Raw genomic sequence first — 19,047 nt, forward strand, 5'->3', positions numbered from 1 at the left:
CTGCCGCACACATTCCTGCAGGATGGAGGAGAAAAGGACACTGTGCTCAGTCAACAACACCTGCGGGACATGGCTTTCCCTGGGAATTTTCACACCAACTATTGACCCAGCCCAGTCATGCCTGGCTTGCAGGTTCCGACAGGATCACAGCATGAAGTTGTGTGGCTGCTCGGTAAGGCAGAGATCCTTAATTGTGTTCAGCAATGTGTCCTTGATGGAAGACTGCAATAACATAGATTTCTTTATTTGGTGACATTAACGAAATGTGAACTTGAATTTTCTCATATGAAGATCAAGGAGTCTATTTTCTCCTTCTTTCAATACTACCTTCTTTATGGCCATGTAAGGCTTAAAGTTTTATCTGGGCAAAGAAGCAGAATGATAGTTTTTGTTAGATGTTTTTCCCTTTGCAAGTTTTTCCCATGTAGACTAGGCATAGAAGAGGAATTCAGAGAGAATTCTCCTTTCAGTTCCTTCATTGCCTTTCTCTGTTACTCTGACACCATTATCAGTATTTTCTCATATAAATAACATGCAGAATCCTTGCCTGGCTTTTTCAGAGTTCACTTTGCTGGCAGGTCTTAAAAGGGAGAGGCTAATATTGGATATCTAATGGGCATTATCAGAGGATAACATAGAATATCTCTATTTTCAGATGATAAAACGAGTGTACAGGCAGATTAAACTATTTAACAAAGGTCTTGAGCAGGCCACTGGCCAGACTGAACTTTTCCGAGTGTGATTTACCTGTACTTTACAAAAACAACACACTCTGGTTTCTCTGTGTGAAGTGTAGTCTTCAAGAGGCAAATAAATATTGTTCTTATTGTACAGTATCCAGTCCTGGTTGAAAAACCTGCATCCCTCCTACTGTAGAGAAATTAGTCTCTTTGAAAAAGAAATCTAAGTGTAAAAAAATCAGGTGAATCATCTAAGCCCTGACCAAACAAAGGTACTACTACTCCAGGCAATAATACAAGCACTAAAAAAAATTCTGCATCATCTCCCAAACACTGGTATGGAAGACAGTGGTAAGCCTTGCCATACTGACAGCCTGCACCCCATCCCTTCCAAAGAGATGTGCCCAGCCCTTGGATCAAGCCATGTCACTCCTTTTCATCTGATTGCTTCTCTGAATTATATCCAAAAAGTGAGCTAGTTCCTGCAATCAGCATGAACTTTGTGTCATTTTAACTAGCTTGGTCAGCCTCACTGTAAACAAGCTACTTCCATACCTCGGAGGGCCCTGTGGAACTTCAGTAATTTCTAGTCCCCTTCCTTTCCCATTTCAGAAATCAAGAAGGTGACTAAAGGGTTTGTTTTTCATTCTCCTCTGAATGTGTCCTGCATCTGTGTATCATAGACACCCAGCATTTACACAGCATCCAACAGCTTAAAAGCTTATTACAAAGCATTTAGATTGTTAATCCTCGGAACACATAGGAAAGGTGTTATTATAGCAATGAAGAAACATACTCAAGGGAGTTACTTGGCCAGAGAGTGAAGGGAGGTGATGCAGGAGCTGTGATTATAATCTAGTTGTGTGGGGGCCAAGCTCTCCCTTATTTACACCAGTGTCAGGTTCTGGCAGAATTCCACTTCTCTCAGATATTGATCTGAAATATTGATAGGCCAGGTGTATCATGATGATAGTGGATATCAAACTTTTTACAACAACAAAGGAAAAATGAGAGTGTCAGACACACCTCATTTTTCTTCCATGTTACTCTGCTGAGGCTGGTGGAATTGTTACTTGTTAATACCCAGTTGTCGTCCCTGAATTTCTTGCCTTCAAGTGTTTGAGTCTTTGCAGCAGCTTTCTCACACTGCTTCATGTAAACAATAAGTATTCTTAGAAATTATCTGTATGTTTTGCATTCTTGTTCTCTGAGAGAGAACTTGACTGATGGTCATATTGACCAATGGAGTCAGGAGGTTGTAAACTCCTTGGGCCAATCTTGGCCCTCTGTACAAAATGTATATAAGCCTTTGGAGTCACATAATAAAGAGCTTTCCATGATTCACCAAGCTGCTGCCTGCTGTCCTCTGTGAGGCTCCACTCCCACGTCACAACATGTTGCCCCTCAAAAGGCGCTGGGTCGCATCTGGTGACCCCGGACGTGTGAGAAGAGGGTCTCCAGTGCATCTGGTGACCCCGAACGTGTGGGAAGAGGGTCTCCTGTCACATCTGGTGACCCCTCCATGTCTGGACTGCAGCTGGGTCGCATCTGCTGACCCTTTGTGTCTGAACGGCACATCTGGACACTGTCCGTGTCTGAACGGACTCCTGACGTGGGAGAACAGGTCGCACCGGTGACCTCCGACTGTGAGAGAACTGCACGTCAGTGGACCTGTCTGCCCAGTGAGAGACTGTACCTGCTCTGCCTGAGGTAATCGTGGTAAGAGATAATGATCTCTAAACCCTCCTCAGATGAGGAAACCCTCATGGTGGACCTCTGCCTTGAGGTCCTGCGGAGAGAAGAAGTCTCCTTTTCTGGAGATGCTCTCCAGAAATTGTTCTATTATGCTAGAACTCATGGGTTTTTTTGCAGCCTTGAAGAAGTTTTTTCTACAGCAGAGTGGAAGTCTTTGGGTGACTATCTGCTCCAGGTTTTCTTTGCAGATCGCAGTGTGAAGCTTTTGAAACTGATAGCCACCTGGAGCAGGCTGGAGAAAGTGCTGCCTAAAGTACAGCCTTCCAGCTCTGAGGACACCTCCAGCCCCATTGGGCTGGGTTCCAGGGAAGACGGTGGAATCATTTCTCCTGTTCCTGCCCCTCGGAGACGGGCGGGACAGCTGACCCCCCTTCCTCGGAAAGGTAGCAGCATGGCGGGAAGCCTGCCTGCACTCAGCGCACCAGCTGAGGCAGGCACAGGGTCCTCCGCAGAGCAGAACCCTTTCGCACCCACGCCTCATCGGCGATGGAGTGTGGAAAACCTTGGGGCTTGTGAAAGCCCCTCGGGATCGGCCCCCCCTCCCAGTCCAGAGCCGCAGCTGAAAAAGCGGCGGCGGAGGGCCTCCCCCACTTCCCTCCCCCCCCGTGCCTTCCTGGCCTTGGAAGTGCCGAGAGCGCTCTTGGATCGGGGGACAGGGGTGGTTTTTGGGAACTGTCCGCACTGTGGAATGTCAATAAGGTATTCCGTGCGGGGCGGAGCGGCCCCAAGGAGTGAAGGGGCCAGCCCGCAGCAGGCTGTAAAGCCCGCCTGGTCTGTGCGGGGGGGCCCACCGAGCCCACGGGGGACGGGGCGGCCCCAGAGAGGCGGCGGGGCCGGCCCAGAGTGGGCAACAGTGCCCGCCCAACCCCCCCGGGGGAAAGCGGCCCCGGAGCGAGAAGAAACCCCCCGGCAGCGGCCAGTCCCGCCCGTGAGAAGGGGCGGGCCGGCCCCGTGCCGAGCAGCAGCGAAAGCCGCCGGGCAGCGCAGGAGCCACAGCCGTGGCTGTGAATGCAGGGCTGGGACACCCTCCCAGCCCCCCCGCTCCTCCCTGTGCCGATCGGGGCACTCCCCCTGCGCCTGTGGGGGCAGCGCTTGGCAGGCGGGACACGCCCCTCCCAGCGCTGCGATCTCCCCCCGTGCCGGGTCGGGGCCGCGCGGGGCGGGCAGCAAACGCCGGTCCCAAAGTGGCGCCGAGGGACGAGCCCCTCCCAGCGCTGCGTTCCCCCCCCCACGCCGAGCAGGAGCAGCCCGAGGGAGGCAGCTGCAGCCGATCTGTCAATTTTAAAGGGACAGCGCAATCACAAGCGGGTGTTTTCCTGCTGCAGAGGATCCCGGGGTGCGGGATCCCCCCCAGTCTCGGGTGATGTCCCAGCCGAGGCTGATGCTGTGGGCGGCCGTGGGTCAGCACGGCGCCCCCTGCAGGGCAGGGATGGATTCCCCAGCCTTGCAGGTGCGGTGAGAAAAACTCTCACCCCTGTCCCTGTGGAGCACACGGGACAGGAATCAGAGGCCCATGATGCTTCATCTAATGCTCAGGCCAGCAAGACTAAAGCTAAGGCCAACAAGAAACAAAGAAAGAGAGTGCAAAAAAGAGGAATCACTCCCTTGTTTCTTTGTGGAAGGTGTGGACAGCCAAATCACATGGCAGATGTTTGCAAGGCAAGCCATGTGAAAGGCCAACCTCTGTCAAAAGGGCAGTGGGGTGCAAAGAGGAAGCGTGCTCGGACAGAAGAGTCTTCCCAGTCCCCACAGCCGATGGAGGTTTGATGGGAAAGTTCAGTCCCACACACACCTCTCCCTGTCAGTGTCCCTGAAGGGACCAAAATTGTTTAATTTGTGTTTGAGTTTCTGTTCACAGGACAAAGAGTCGGTGGTGAGAAGGCAGTTGCTCTGAAGTATTGAGCTGCCTGGATTTCACTGGACTGTTGCTCTGATCAAAGACTGTCCTGGAACAATTTGGAACAGACATTGCGATTTTTTCCTTTGCTGTTTGGCAGCTGGAATGGACTGTCTTTCAAGATCCATTCATCGCCCTTCGTGACTTGTTTGGGAGCTGTTGGACCAGGATCCTCTGGAAATTTCAACCAGTCCTGGGACGTTCCTGTGTTCTGCATCGAAACAGAACTTTGGGGACTGGAGGTTTTTTATAAGTCCTCCAAAAAAGCCAATCCTCAATTCTGAATCTGAATGATTGTTTTCTGTGATTCATTTGTATCCTGCAGGTATCACTGGCTGATGAATGTCCAATTCCTTGCACGTTCTGGAGTGGGTCATTTTTGCCCCATCTGCCACAAGGCAGCAAAATATTGTTTGAAAAAACAAACAATGAAAATATTATTTTTTTTTTGTTTGAGCTAATTATTGCTCGATTTCAGCCGCAAAAATGGCAATCAATCATTTTTGTATGAGCTCATTGCTTGATTGATAATGCAGGCAACAATGCTTGTGAATTTGATGGGTGCAGATTTTTGTAAAATTCATACTCTCAGTATTATGGGAGGAATTTGATTGGAGCTTTGCAAGCAGTGTTTTTCTGCCAAATGCTCTGGAGCCATGAGCTGTTGTGAGTGGCAAGAATCCTTTGGATTTCTTTTTGCGGCCCAAAAATATTCAGAAATTTAGTGCAAGGGCCCACTGTCTTTACAGACGATTTGGGAGGATGAAGTAGGCCAGTGTTCCTTGGAAGGATGATTTTGAGGGCAAGTTTTGGAAGCCCCTGAGGATGGGCAGCCCATTTGGTTGTTTGGGGCTGCTGTCATGGCATTTCCACAGTTTTCCCAGAAACTTTTTCATTTAGTCACGGATTTAACTTCTGTGGTTGACATGGCACACAGATGGGTTGTTCAATTTAAAGGGAGTCAGCAATGTTGTTTGTTCCATTTGCTGAAGAACCTTTTGTTGTGCCACAGAGGCCTGGTTCTTCAAAAACAAAAACGGGGAACGCAGGGTGAAACCCCGCAAATTCAATTGGCAAAGGCTTTGCATGCCATGGAGCACCTTACAGGTGCCACAGAATTTCACTAACCCTGCAATGTGAAAAGCAAGAAACCGTGACCGAATGAAGGTCAACAGAGGAGGAAGCACTGGTCCTCCCATGGGAACAGAAATTGAACTGTAGTTCATTTTCTTTTTTCCTTTTTTCTTTTTTTTTAAGGTAAAAAGGGTGAGATGTCGTCCCTGAATTTCTTGCCTTCAAGTGTTTGAGTCTTTGCAGCAGCTTTCTCACACTGCTTCATGTAAACAATAAGTATTCTTAGAAATTATCTGTATGTTTTGCATTCTTGTTCTCTGAGAGAGAACTTGACTGATGGTCATATTGACTAATGGAGTCAGGAGGTTGTAACCTCTTTGGGCCAATCTTGGCCCTCTGTACAAAATGTATATAAGCCTTTGGAGTCACATAATAAAGAGCTTTCCATGATTCACCAAGCTGCTGCCTGCTGTCCTCTGTGAGGCTCCACTCCCATGTCACAACGTGTTGCCCCTCAAAAGGGCAGGGGTAACACCCAGTGAGACTGAAATGACAGTCCACCCAATCTGATGGATCCAGCTTCACTTGTAGTACCTTAAACAGACAGTCCAAGTACCTAAAGTATTTTTTGCATAGGGTTTCTTGTATTGTAATTTGGGCCAAATGATTCCAACTCTGACGTGCTTAAATGGAATGACCTATTTAATACCCCATCTCATACATACTTACACAACCTGTTAGTACCTCAGCACCATCTGATTTTTTCAGTGTGTTCACTAATGCACATTCCTGGGCAGCTCCCATCACTGTTATCCCATGACACAGGGATTTGAAGCACAGTGAGGCAAAGCTGCCACACAGGTTGTCTCTGTCACAGTGAGGATAGGAATTTGTGTTTTCCATTGCTGGCATTGCAACCTTGATCCTACTGACAACACCCATCTTGAAGCTTTTGCCTACTGATGCTCCAAATAAAAGCCTGTGCTTCCATAAGACAGATTTTAATTTTATATGGATAGTATGATTAAAGAAAAGATGTAGGCAGGCTGTGCTTCACCCAGATGGAGCAGAATTGTAAATCTAAAGACGTAGCTGACTATATAGAAATTTAGGACGGCTGGTCCCTGGCCTTTAATACCAGCATAATTTATAACTAGACACTCTTAAGTCTTGTAAACCCCGTAGAAAGTACTCTGACATTATATACACTGGTTTGATACTGTGATTAATCACCTCTCAGTCCCCTTTGGAGGATAATATAACATTTACATTTCTACAACTGCTAGAAATTTATGGCTCTGAAAGCGATAAAGGAAAACAAAACAAACAGGACATTTCTCTAAATTCCACTAAAGCCGCTCTACTAAAATATACTTTGAGATTAATTGTTGAGGGTGCCCGGGTAGATACAAAACTGCTTTTTCCAGCTCGGTTTTAGCAGTTTATGACCCCTTTGACTGAAAGGCCAACGAAGGGGAATTGCTGAGTGGTGGAGAAGGAACATCCGAGCAGGATTAAAAACATTCAGAGCAAAATCCTGGCTTACAGTTCAGATAGGTCTTGTCCTTCTTTTCCCCCATCCTTTCTAGCCTGTTGGAAAAGAAGCAGCACACTGCACTAGTGCGTTATCTGATGGCTGTCTGAAAGCTCTTTAGAACAGCCCGAATAGTGTGCCATGCCTCCAGTTAAAAGTCAGTTTGCAGACAGCCCAGACAGATTGAAGGAAAACAGCGCGAGTTTCCAAGCGAACCGCAAGACCTGCGTACGTTTTTCCAGGTGAGGAGCGGCGCGGGGAGAGGGAGCCTGGGGGAGGCTGTGACGGGCTCGGGCAGACACTCGCCGGTACGAGGAGGTACAGGTGGTAAGGAGCGAGGCTTCCCCCGGCCCGCGGTACCGGGATCGGGATCGGGATCGGGATCGGGCCGCGGGCAGTACCCGAGGCACGCCCCCACCCGCCGCGCGCTCTATTCCCTATAAGGCGCGGCTGCTGCGGCCCCGCCCCGCGCTCGCGCCGATGAGGTAATGCAGCGCTGCCATTGGCCGCGCGCGGCGGCGCCTTCGGAGCGCGAGCGGAGCGAGCCGGGTATAACTCCGCGCACCGGTGCCGCTCTGTCCGCAGGGCGCCGCCCTCAGCTCCCCTCCCTCAGCTCCGCAGCGCACCCGCACCGTCGCGCCAAGCGCGCCAGCGAGAGAGACAGCGGCAGGGCCGGCAGCCACGGCGCACGGGCTCTTAGGGAACTAGAATAAAGTCAGGCGAACACAGTAGCGGTTGCCTCCCGCTCCGCAGAAGTGAGGAGGCACCTCGGGGGCAAAATGACAGCGTGGCTGAGCTTCCTCGTCGTGTTCCTGTGCAGCTGGAGTCTGCGGGACTTGGTGGTGGAGGCTTGCACTTGCGTCCCCATCCATCCGCAGGACGCTTTCTGCAACTCCGACATCGGTAAGTGCCGCTGCCCCACAGCCGCCCCGGGCCGGGAGCGTTCGAGGGGACCAGGAAGCTCCCGGAGCCCGAGGGGTGCGGGCAGCAGCGCGGCTGTCACCTCAAGGCAGCCGCCGTCCCGCCAGTCCCGCAGTCAGGGCAGAGGTGCGCGGGCAGGTCACACCGGAGAGCGGTGACCTGACGTTCCAGGAGCGGGTTTGGCTCTGTCGCTGCCGCGGACGCCTGGGTTGGTAAGAGGAGAAGCGTGGGGTGGCGGAGCCCCGGCCAGCCCTCCCAAGCCCTGTCCCGCGGCAGCAGTAGCCTCTCCCAGAAGCAGTTTAAAGAAATCAGTAATTGTTAGAGCGGCATGTTTCCTATAGCAGGACAGAAACACAATTGGAGGTGTAGGCTGCCAAAATTTCTCTTCAACTTGGTGACAAGATGTAGGAGGCAGGATTAGGATGGGTTCTCCGAAGCCAAGAAACCGCCCTTAGTGGCTGGTAGTTGGAGGTGCGGCTCACACAGGTTTGTTGTGGTGCTGTGCTTGTAAACGTGGGCAAGGGCTGGAGAAGCAGGGACCAAGTGTCTCCAGGCTTTTTGCATGCTGAGCTGTGGTCTTTGCAGCCGTGGAAGGTATGTAAACCTGCACGCTTTGGGGAAAGTTGAAACACTTTCACTGGATCCTAACTGATGTTTTCTGCTATGGGCTCCAGCATCCCTAGAGTTCTTTGTTACATTAACTTTAGATAGAGGACAAGGACAGCGCCAAAAATCTCTGAGAAGGAGGTAATAGAGACTCTGTTCCCAAGTTTTGGCTTGGTTATAGCCAAGGGTGGGTAACAAAATGTGGTTGTTCCTTGGTAGCTTTTTGGTGGCAAAGTATATGAAATCAATTAGTGGTGTCCTTTGAGCTACTACTGAACAAATGTCTGTGTAATGGTAAATACAGGCTGTCACTTCAGCAGTGGTGATAGGACAGCACAAGTCCGAGAAGCCTCTTGCCTTCTCTGTAGGCTGTCTCAATAGCATAGCATGAAAGGGGCTTAGACTGCTGGTACCTACATGGTACTGACTTGGAATAGAGTCTGCAAAGAAATCCTCCTAGCAACTGCTGTGGAAGTCAAATAGAAAGTAAATTCTCACTGCAGCAGAATACTCATTGCTATGAATGCTGCCAGTCACCTTTTCAAGTTAGCCAAGGTTAAAAAGGCAAAAGATCTATCTCTTGCCTCCAGTTCTTCTACAGAAACTGCAGTTGTGCTTAGTTATTCATATTTAGTTTATATAGTGTATCGGCTCCTGAATGCCAAAAAACCTATTCCAGTAATGGGAAGGTTACAGTTTGCTTCAGTGATGATAGCCTGGAAAACATTTATAGAATACTTTTATACTGGGAAATTCTTCCAGGAAACTAAATTATTCAAACTTCTGTTGCCATTTTCATAGTTGGATCAACAAGTGTACCACCTAAGTGGCAACTGCCAGGAAGATTGTCCTTTCTGTGGAAGTGGGACTAGGAAACAGTTTTACCACAACCAAAGCTGATGGCAGTGTGTGGCCTTCATTAGCTGTATTTAAGGAGAAGGACTGCTTTCTTGCTCTGGTTAGGTCATGCTATAAGAGATGAGGGGTAGTTTTGGTTCAAAAAATGGTATTAAATACCTTTTTTACTAGATGCATAAGTGACTAGGAGTAAACTATGAAGTTTCATATAATAGTGCTCCTAAACTTCAGGGCAAAAAGTTTTTCTATTTTCTGCTCTGATTTCTGGTTAAGTTCAAAGTCTTTCTTTCATATTTCCTTTCTCTTTTCTGAGCTCTTCATTATATCTCAAGCCTTGGCTTTGCTCTGAGATAAAGTAGTTCAAAAAGTTGATGTCTCTGGGGCTGTCATGCCTTCAGACATCACAGCAATGCAAAGGAAGAACAGCTTGAGGGGAAAGAGCATCCCATTGCAGTAAATGACTTGAATGCAAGTTTGGTTAAAACTGCATGCCTCTGATGGGTTCAAGCAAAAGCAAAGCACATTTTCTAGAACTGTCTGGAAAATGTGCTATTTCTCTAGGCTGGTCTTAGTAAATGCTTCACGTTCTTCATATGTGGAAAGGACAAAAAATGCAATAAAGCCTTCTGGCTTTGGAGGAGTTAATAATCTCCATGGAAACTGATGGCAGAGTACTAGTGCAGTGTTTAGACAGACTAAACTACACGCTGGGTTATAAAACACATCGTGGGGAAGAAAGGGACTTGGCAGCAAGTTTTAATCGCTCTTGAAACTTCTAACAAAATACCAGCTCTAAAGGGAGGAGTCAGTGCAGTAAGGGCTGAAGCAAAAGAGACTTTTAAAGTAGCTCCTAAAACAATGTAAGAAATTAACTAGCTAGGTGGCAGCCTAGGCGAGGCTTTTCATCCTCAGCAGCACTGCATTTTGAAAAAGAAGAAAACTTTCAGTTGAGAACTGTAATGAAAACTTCTGCTGTTGATATTTCCTGCTTAAGCAGTGAAGTCTTACTCTCAAGTTTACTCTCTTCTGCTTTAATCTGATCTCAGTGGACATTTAATTTTCCCTTTTCCAGTGGCTCAGTTCTCAGTCTCCCAACCCTGCAGTCACTAGAAGGTTTTAATCTTTACAGAAACAGACGGTCAAATAAACCCATTGGAAAGGGCAGGATTTCAATATGTACATGCTTTGAAAGTGAAGGTTGTGGTCTTTGAAGGAATCTTGAACTTCATAAGCAATATATATACATTTTTAATATAAAAAAGGAGAGAGGGGAGGAAAAAAGAAGTGCTACTGCTAGACTGGTCATAAGGGATCTTTTCACTCTGCCTGACTGTTCCATCATGATGAATGGAGCAAAAGTGAAGAGGTGTGTCTAATCTGGCCCTATGGGGTCAATCAATAATAAAATTGCTGTTTTAACTCTTGGCTTTCTTTCTTTAATGGGATCAGTAAGTGCCAGAAGAGGCAGTACCATAATTGGACAAACAGCCACTGCTATGATTTGCCATCTGAACTTTGCTTCCACCACTCCCACCCTCTGCCTATGACCCCTTCCAGATGTGAATATTTTTCCTTTGTTTGAATTAAGAGACCTTTTGAAAGAACAGACACCAGACATGCTTTGTTCTTTTGTGACAAAGCTGTGACATTTCCAGCTGGAAATACCTGACATGAAAGGAACTTGTTTGTCCTTTTTTTAGCATGAACAGCAGGAATTTTTGAGCTTGGCTGCTGAATGTTGAATTTACAGGTTTGGAAAACACCTCCTGTTTGGCCCCCTCTGCCCCACATCTCCTTTCCGGAAAAAAAAAAAAATAGGAAAAAAGGGAGAAAATATGTGAAATTTCAGACTCTATTTGACAAACCAGTCTGCAAGTGATAAAGTATTTCATTCACTCCACAGCTGTCTTACTTCTATCTTATGCATATACTTTAGAGAAGAGCTACGGCACTATTAGATGTCTCTTACCTAAATTCAAAGGAGCTCAATTCCTTTGTATGGTTTGTGTTGAGGGAAGGAATACCTCAATCAGCAAGGATGCCAGTGGTAGTGCTCCTCTCTGTTCTAAGTAACCTCGCTCTTGGAGCGATGGCGGTGACGAGCTCTGGGGAGGGGAAGTTAAGTTCTTAAGGGTCCCCTGGTGCTGTGGAAGCCATTCTTTATTCCATCCTCCTATACCCATAGCACTGAGCTCACAACACCTGCAGTGGTTCCCATCCTTTGAACTGAGAATGTGAGAGAAGAGCAAGAAGGAAGCAGTAGAGAAAGAGGAAACTGGTGAATTTGTTTTGCCTGGAGGCTAAGCACATAACTGAAAACCTGGCCTTTCACTGGTTTCCCTGGGTTGTTCATTTCACCCTGTCACTAATAAGCTAAAAGAGATATGCACACCCTTGTTCATATATGAGATTTTGAACATGCTTGCTTTATTTTTTGTAGTGATATCAGATATCCTGTCTTAGCCTCTAAGGCAGACAGGTAAGGTCTGCCAGACTGGTTTAATTAATTAGAGTTGGATTATTGTAACTTTTAAATCAATCTTTAGACTTGAGATGAATTTAAAACTAATTTTTTGGTTACATAATGGTTGCAAAAGTGTATCCACTTCGGAATCAGACTTTCATTGAGAAAGTAATAATGTGATTTTATTTTTAGACTGGATTTCCCTTGGAGGCATATTAGAAGCAGGAAATCAGAGAAGCATCATGCAAAGCTTGAAAAAAGAATTTTAAAAAAGTACTGCAAATTCATTTTACATGTGAAGAAATGGAGGAGATTTGTTTAACTTCTATGGAATTCCAATGTTCATGTTAAAACTTTGTTGAAAGAGGGTGTTCCTTGTGACTGGTCATGTCTTCTAACAGAAATATGGCCACTCACAGCTGAATTGGCATATTTAGTAGAAGTGGAAATAGAAGTTACTCCTTTGTTGTTGGAGGTGGGTTGTTTGTTTTTGTGTGTGTGGTTATTTGCAATTTTAGTCCTTATAAGAGTAGTGGGATCTGGAGTTAGTCACTTCTTCAAATGTATATGTTAAAAATAAAAGTGGTGGAAATTACTGTTTGGAAGATGTAGTGCAGAATGTTATTTCTTTTTATTATTGCATATGCTTACTCCAGATTTCCTGCAGGAAGTATCTCCAGCAAGGCCTCTGAGCCAGGAGAGAGCCAGATGTTCCAACCTTAAGCCTTGGAGCTACTGCTTTATGCAGACATTTCTTTTCTTCTTATTTTCACTGATTTCCCACATGTTCTTTAGAACTCTCCACCTGCCAATTACTCTTCTGTCGTCCCTGAATTTCTTGCCTTCAAGTGTTTGAGTCTTTGCAGCAGCTTCTCACGCTGCTTCATGTAAACAATATTGTATTCTTAAAATTTATCTGTATGTTTTGCATTCTTGTTCTCTGAGAGAGAACTTGACTGATGGTCATATTGACCAATGGAGTCAGGAGGTTGTAACCTCCTTGGGCCTATCTTGGCCCTCTGTACAAAATGTATATAAGCCTTTAGAGTCTAATAATAAAAAATCATTCCATGTTTCACCAAGCTGCTGCCTGCTGTCCTCTGTGAAGGTCTGCTCCCACATGATAACATGTTGCCCCTCTAAAGGCGTGGAGTAACACTCTTCTGATGTTTCTGGAAAGAAGTGTGCTGGTGGGAACATAGTTACATACAACCATATACACAGCACTAGTGTTTTTCATCTGTGTTTGGGAAGGACCTGCCTTATTCATGTCTGCTTTTCACGATCAACAGCTTTGATTGTTTGACTATAGGAGAAGTGACATAAGATGGCAAATTAATTCTCAGCTCCATCAGTGGATTTCACTTTTTCCAAGACACTAATACAGTTAGTCCCGCACTTTCAGACTTTCTTGGATATGGCAACTGAGTTGCATATGATGAAATGGGTCTCTGTACTCAAGTGCAATGCCAGCCAGGGTGGGTGGGGCCAAGCATTTTTAGTAGGAGCACTCTTGAGTCACCTTGCCCTATGTTGGATGTTAGAACTACTAAGTTGGAAACTTAGTTGTATGATGTAACAAAGTTGTCTAAGGTCAACTTCTTTTTTCTCACAGCTCCAATACCATGTGTTGCTCTAGATAGTCCGACCAAGCATGCATCACTGAAGGAAGAAGCCTGTTTGGTCTGAGCAGGAGGTCTTGGAATTAAATTAAACTTCCACCAGATGTTCTCTGGAAGTTTGTAACAGCCAGTAAACCTGAGAGGACAGCTTGGTTTAAGTCAACAGGCAAGACTAGGCATGCTGTCTTTTGTTTGCCAGCTCTGAACCACACTAAGCTAAGGAAGTTATTTTCAGTCCTCATAATGTCAGCAGTGCCTGTGTTTGAGTTTCCCTATAACTACGATTTTATTTTTTTCATTTCAAGATGAAGAGGCTTTTGCTCTAATGTGCTGCTTATTGCCATAGACTTCCAGGGTATGATTCTGTCTTTCATATGATAATAAAAACTGCAAGGAAATTATACTGGTAAAATAATAGTGTAGAAGATGAGAGGAAAATTGTGCCTTCAAAGCACCAATTAGTTAAGTAAATGCAGAGTTCATTAAAGGCCTACTGTAGCTCATCTAAATCTCTGAAGAATGTCCACATGTGACACTTGAAGTTTTACTGGCAGAGCTTTATTGGACTCTTACTACTCTTTAAGCTAACTATCCCTTACATAGACTTCTCTGAGACAAGGCTGATTAGAGCAGCTGACTACATTTGAAACTATCCAAGGCTGTTTCAACTTTTCCATAGCTTTATGGCACTGAATGCTCTTTGCAAATTGCTGATCTGAAGGTTAACCTACTTGGTAACCCTCTGTGTAGAACTACTCAGGGCTCATGGGAGGGATGAGCACACTGAGGCTTTATCACTTCTCTGCCCACCAGTGACATGACTGTCAGTGCTGTTTGCCCACAGTGGGATAGGCCTTATTTAAAACTAGGGCTAAACTGGGTCTGCTTTGGAATAGCTTAGGAAAGGAATGTTAACCAGTGTGAATTTTGAATTTCTCCTATTTGAAAGTGTAGGCAGGTGCTGGACCTGAGGTAAATGAGACCAAGGTGGGTTAAATGGATTTGCACCCTCCAATACAAGATCTAAAATCTGTCCTAGTAATGAATATGGAGAGGAAATACTGAACCTGTCTTGTATGCCTCATGCTCTGTGTAAGGCAGGTGTATTGCCACTTGTCTTACCAGTATCACCACCTTGTATCAGGATTGGATTTGACCTGATCATTTCAGGTTTCTAAGAGGAATGTTACAAACACTAGAAAGCTTAAAAACTATTGTCAAAAACAAAGTTAACATTCTACTGTAACGTGAAGTCGTTCTCTTGAGTGACCAGAGTGAAGACATAGTGCGTTAACTGACAGTATCTAATAACATAAAAATGCAAGTAATTTCACATAATCCTGATTACTTTATTTACTCACAATTTCTGCCAGCTAGAAAAGATAGTGGGAGTCTTCTGGAAACAAAACAGAAGTCTCTTGAGTGGCATGGTGCTAAAATTAATGTTGACTATGAATAGTCCAAATTCCTGCTAGTGTTTATGTAAGACCTTCCTAAAGGGCAGTTTGAGCCCTTAGAAACAGTATACAGACAATAAAACCCTAGTTAAATAGCAGAGAGTTGCATATACAAAAAATCACATCCACTCTCATAAAAATCAGCTATGGTTTGCCTGCAATGTAGAATCTCATTTTACTTTAGGAAGAAAGGAGGTGGTTTGGGGTGTCCCTCCTTGGACAGAAATGTGCCAAGAACCAGCAGAGAGCAGTGCTTGGAGAGTAGGGAGGCCATTGTCAACTTAGAGATATGATCTTGGGCTGTGCTAGTGGGGAGCTAGAGGTCTGTGTCAGTGGGCTCAGCTTTGAAAACTTCTGTCTTTATTATAGGATGGGGAAGAGAATGGCTACAGAAATATGGTCAGTGGGAAAGCTGTAACAGAAGATAGTTAGGAGCTGCAGGAATGGCAAAGGCCCTCCAGACATTATCTCAGAGTATAAGGAGGAGAGAAGGACTCCTGGAGAAGGTGTAGAGGTGCAGTGTCAAAGCCCTGATGAAGAGCTAGTACAGGCTGGTCAAGCCAGGAGGAATCACTAGCTGTGACACATGGCAGGCCACCCTGCCTGGAGCCATGTGGGGTGTGCCTGTGGTGGATCTTATCCATCCAGGAGAGTGAGCATGCACTTGGGCTTCAGGGAACTCTTAAGTACAAGAACCCAAATAAAAAAATCTGATGTCCTATTGATTGATCCATAACAGCATGTAGCATGGTAATTTCTGACTTGCAATCAAGGCTTAGACTTTGAAAAAACTGGCTGTGTGGACTTGCCATAGACAGAGCACATGCCCTTTACTCTGTCTGGCCTCCAGCCAAACTGTTGCCTTCCTCCATTCAGAAGAATGCAAAGTTCTTTCAAATAGCCTTTCAAGAAATGCAGGTTATATGGGTGCGTTTGCGAGGCTTGGTCTTTTACTTTTGCCAGGTGAGTTATAAGGAAAATACTCCTTAGCTGGAAAATGATCCACATTGAGCATCAGGAGAAGTAAATGAAACGAAGCCATATATAACATGCTGTCCAAAGGTACTTTGGAGATACATGATGTAATCTGCCCCACTACAGCCAGGAGATAAAAGGAGAATGTGCAAATGGCAGAGCTATCATTGTTCAACACATTGTTACTGATCCTGAGCAAAAGTACACACTAATAAAAAAAATCTACAATCTCCTTAACTACCCATCTGTTTCTAAAGTCTCAGAGCTCTGCAATCCTGCTGGTTCATAAGAGTTTAGAACCAGTTTATTTGGGATGTAAAAAAAAGCATGTTAAAGGCCCCCAAAGAGGGAAAAGGACCTTATAGATTTTTCCTTTCTTAATTCATCAGTTGTGACATGAAAAAACCCAGCTTTCTGCTGGCCTGCATAATTACTGGTACTTCAGCAAAGCAGCTATAAATTGCACCAAATTTGCACAAAGCTTGAGCAGGTAGCAATGGCTACACCAGATGCAACAGCATGAAGGTAACACATTATTACTTCTTGCTCCCTTACTGATTCATTAAAAAAAAAAAAAAAAAAAGTCACAAAAGTCACACAGCAGCCCATAGGAAACAGGAGTACTTCTGTTTCACAGGGTTATATTCAAAATGACCCAAGCTCCTGCTGACCTAGAATGAAGGAATTGAATTGAATTTTAGCTCCCTCTTGCTGCATTGTAATTACAATATGGAGACTTCAACATCTGTTTCCTTTTCTCCATGTTTCCCTCAGTATTGGGTGTTACTGCAGTGAAGTCAGCAGGGAGGCCTGCTGGCATTATGTTAGTCTGTTAATTTTCTATAGAGGAGCACTGGAGCATTTGTTCAGACAAGTTCAATCTCTCGTGCTCAGTGAATACATGAACAAGCAAAGATCTTCCTCCTGATTAAAAAGCCTGTTTAATCAGCCTTCTCAAATTTCATGGATCAACTGTAAAAAGGAAGTTCTCCCTCTAGTAAGCAGGTTTTGTTGTTGGTCTCCAAACAGTTAAAATATAAGAGGAAAAAAATGTTCTTGCTTGTACCAAGACAGGAAAACCACAGAATGGAAAACTTCCACTTAACTTTGAAAGACAGGAAATGGCTGGTGTTGGAAAGGGAGCAGGTACAGGAAGAGTGACCCAGGGGAAATCTGTGGAAAACCAGCTATTCCCCTATTCCCCAGGCACTTCTCCTTCAGCTCTGTGTTCTTTTGGGGGATGTGCTCCAAGCCCTTTGTACACTTTCCAAGCACCCACCCCAGTTCCCTGCTTCCTGCCTCCTCTGACACTGCTATAAATATCCTGCCTGCTTTTCATAGGTCCAAAGAAATGCTCATTGCAGATAAAATGGATCTGAGGTGACAGTATGAAGGAGCTTTTAGGCCAGCTCTTGTGAAGTGAGTGACTGTTGGGTTCTCTGCTTTTATCTTGTGAAGTGTGAGGTTGCTGAGTCCCCTGGTTTAAATTTTTTGAAGAGTGAAACATCCTCCTTGTTTATCATGTTCACCTCTGGATTAGGATGCATGAGTCTGTTTCTAAGGAAATTGTTTCCTCCAATAAATAATGTGCTACACGAGGCACAGAACTGAAACCTAAAAGAATTCTGGTATTTGAGACAGAATTCTGGTAGGGTGGGGAAAAGATGGAACTACTTGAGAGACCACACTGCATGCAAAAGTATAGCATTTGCAATACTGAATATCTTAAATGCTTTGGTGAGGTGGATCAGCCCAAGAGGAAATAAAAGAGCAAAGTGATCCCTGGGGCACGTAAATAACCATCATTTACAGTACTTCAATAGCTACAAAATACCCAGTCCTCCCTTAGCATCCTGCAGGGCAAAAATCACAAACCCAGAGAAGCGCGGAAAGAAAAGAGCTGCAGTTCTTGTGCAAGAACTTCAGTATTGCAAAGGATTGTGCTGGGGTGGGGGCAAGATGAATTCCTAAGCCTTTTATTTTACTTTTTTAAATACGAAGAGCAGCACCTGTTCCTTTTTTAATTTTTTCCTTTTTTTTTTTTTCTTTCCCCAAGGGGTTGGGGGTTAGGGATTTAGTTGGTTATTTCCTTAGAGGATCAAGATAAAAAAAAGAGACTTCAGTAAGTCTCTTTCCATCTCCTCTACAGACAGTATATTTTCAATAGAATTAAGCAGCTGTCCAGTTTTTCCCAAATGTGTAAAAGTTTGCAGCTTTACAGAAAAGCAGAGGAATAGAAGATTTTATAATACCAGCTAGAACTTCTAGGTGTACTTTAGGAGACTCCAAGTTATCACAGGGAGGTTTTAAAGCATTCAGAGAGAAGCTCAACTAAATCAGGTGGCAAATAGCCAGTGACCCTTACCAGTATTTTGCCCTTAACACCTTTACTTTGGAACAAACACACGCAGCAGAACCTGTGATAGTCATTTACATCATCCAGCAAGGCTGTAGTCCTGATTCTGATAAAATATACTTCTCAGAAACTCTGACTTTCCCAAAGCTTCCTTCTCAGGCTGTCATCTTAATTCCTTGTTATTAGAGATTGATTCAATCCATGAAGTCTTAAGTTCCTTCCAAAACTCTTTAGAGGCATACTTCAACTCTGGAATTTTTTTTTTTTTTTGGTAGCTATCTTTTGAGTTTGCCAGTGTATTCTGTTTTCCTCTTTTTCTATTTGACTGGGAGACCAACAGGGTGGGAAGCAGGTCCTTACCGGCCTTAATTCCAATGGCATGTTTAAATTGACTGAAGAAATGGTGTAGATTGAGAGGATCAGACCATGCCTGTCTGGTGTATTTGGCTGTATGGGAAACAAAGCTTTCACTAGTACCGGAAAGTTTTCAAGCCAATAGATTCCTTCCTGTCAGTGCAAGATCTCCTGTTTGTTTCTGCATGCCCTTCTCTTATGCTGGTTTCCTCTGGTACTAATGGCTGTTGGAAGAGCTGGGTATAGGAAAGCACTGGGTCTTTCTTTCTCTCCTGTCTCAGAAACTGGTTTCCTGTTTGTCCTTTATGCAGCATGGCAGCTTGGGCTGTTGACGTAAACTTCATCCTTTGTGCGGTCCAAAGCTCTCCTCTTCTGAATTTGACATTGCCTACTCACATCCTGACTGCTGTTTTGACAGAAAGAGAGAGGACAGAACAGGATTCTAGGGTAGCAGTTGTCTTGGCACACCCAGGGATTCACATTTTTGTTTGTTC

The 19,047-nt window shown here is 45.1% G+C and overlaps 2 protein-coding genes across 2 annotated transcripts in view; one reads left to right on the plus strand and one right to left on the minus strand.

Annotated features, from left to right (window-relative positions):
• SYN3 (synapsin III) overlaps nucleotides 1-19,047 on the minus strand; it is a 205,755-nt gene that overhangs the window by 82,145 nt on the left and 104,563 nt on the right. The window lies entirely within an intron of this gene.
• TIMP3 (TIMP metallopeptidase inhibitor 3) overlaps nucleotides 7,546-19,047 on the plus strand; it is a 36,442-nt gene continuing 24,940 nt past the window's right edge. Inside the window, exon 1 of the mRNA XM_083859574.1 lies at nucleotides 7,546-7,843. Within this exon, the coding sequence (XP_083715700.1) occupies nucleotides 7,720-7,843 (124 nt within the window). The 5' untranslated portion in view covers nucleotides 7,546-7,719. The remainder of the gene's footprint in view (nucleotides 7,844-19,047) is intronic.

This window comes from Zosterops lateralis (genome assembly GCF_965231275.1).
Source record: "Zosterops lateralis genome assembly, chromosome: 4".
Lineage (NCBI taxonomy): Eukaryota > Metazoa > Chordata > Aves > Passeriformes > Zosteropidae > Zosterops > Zosterops lateralis.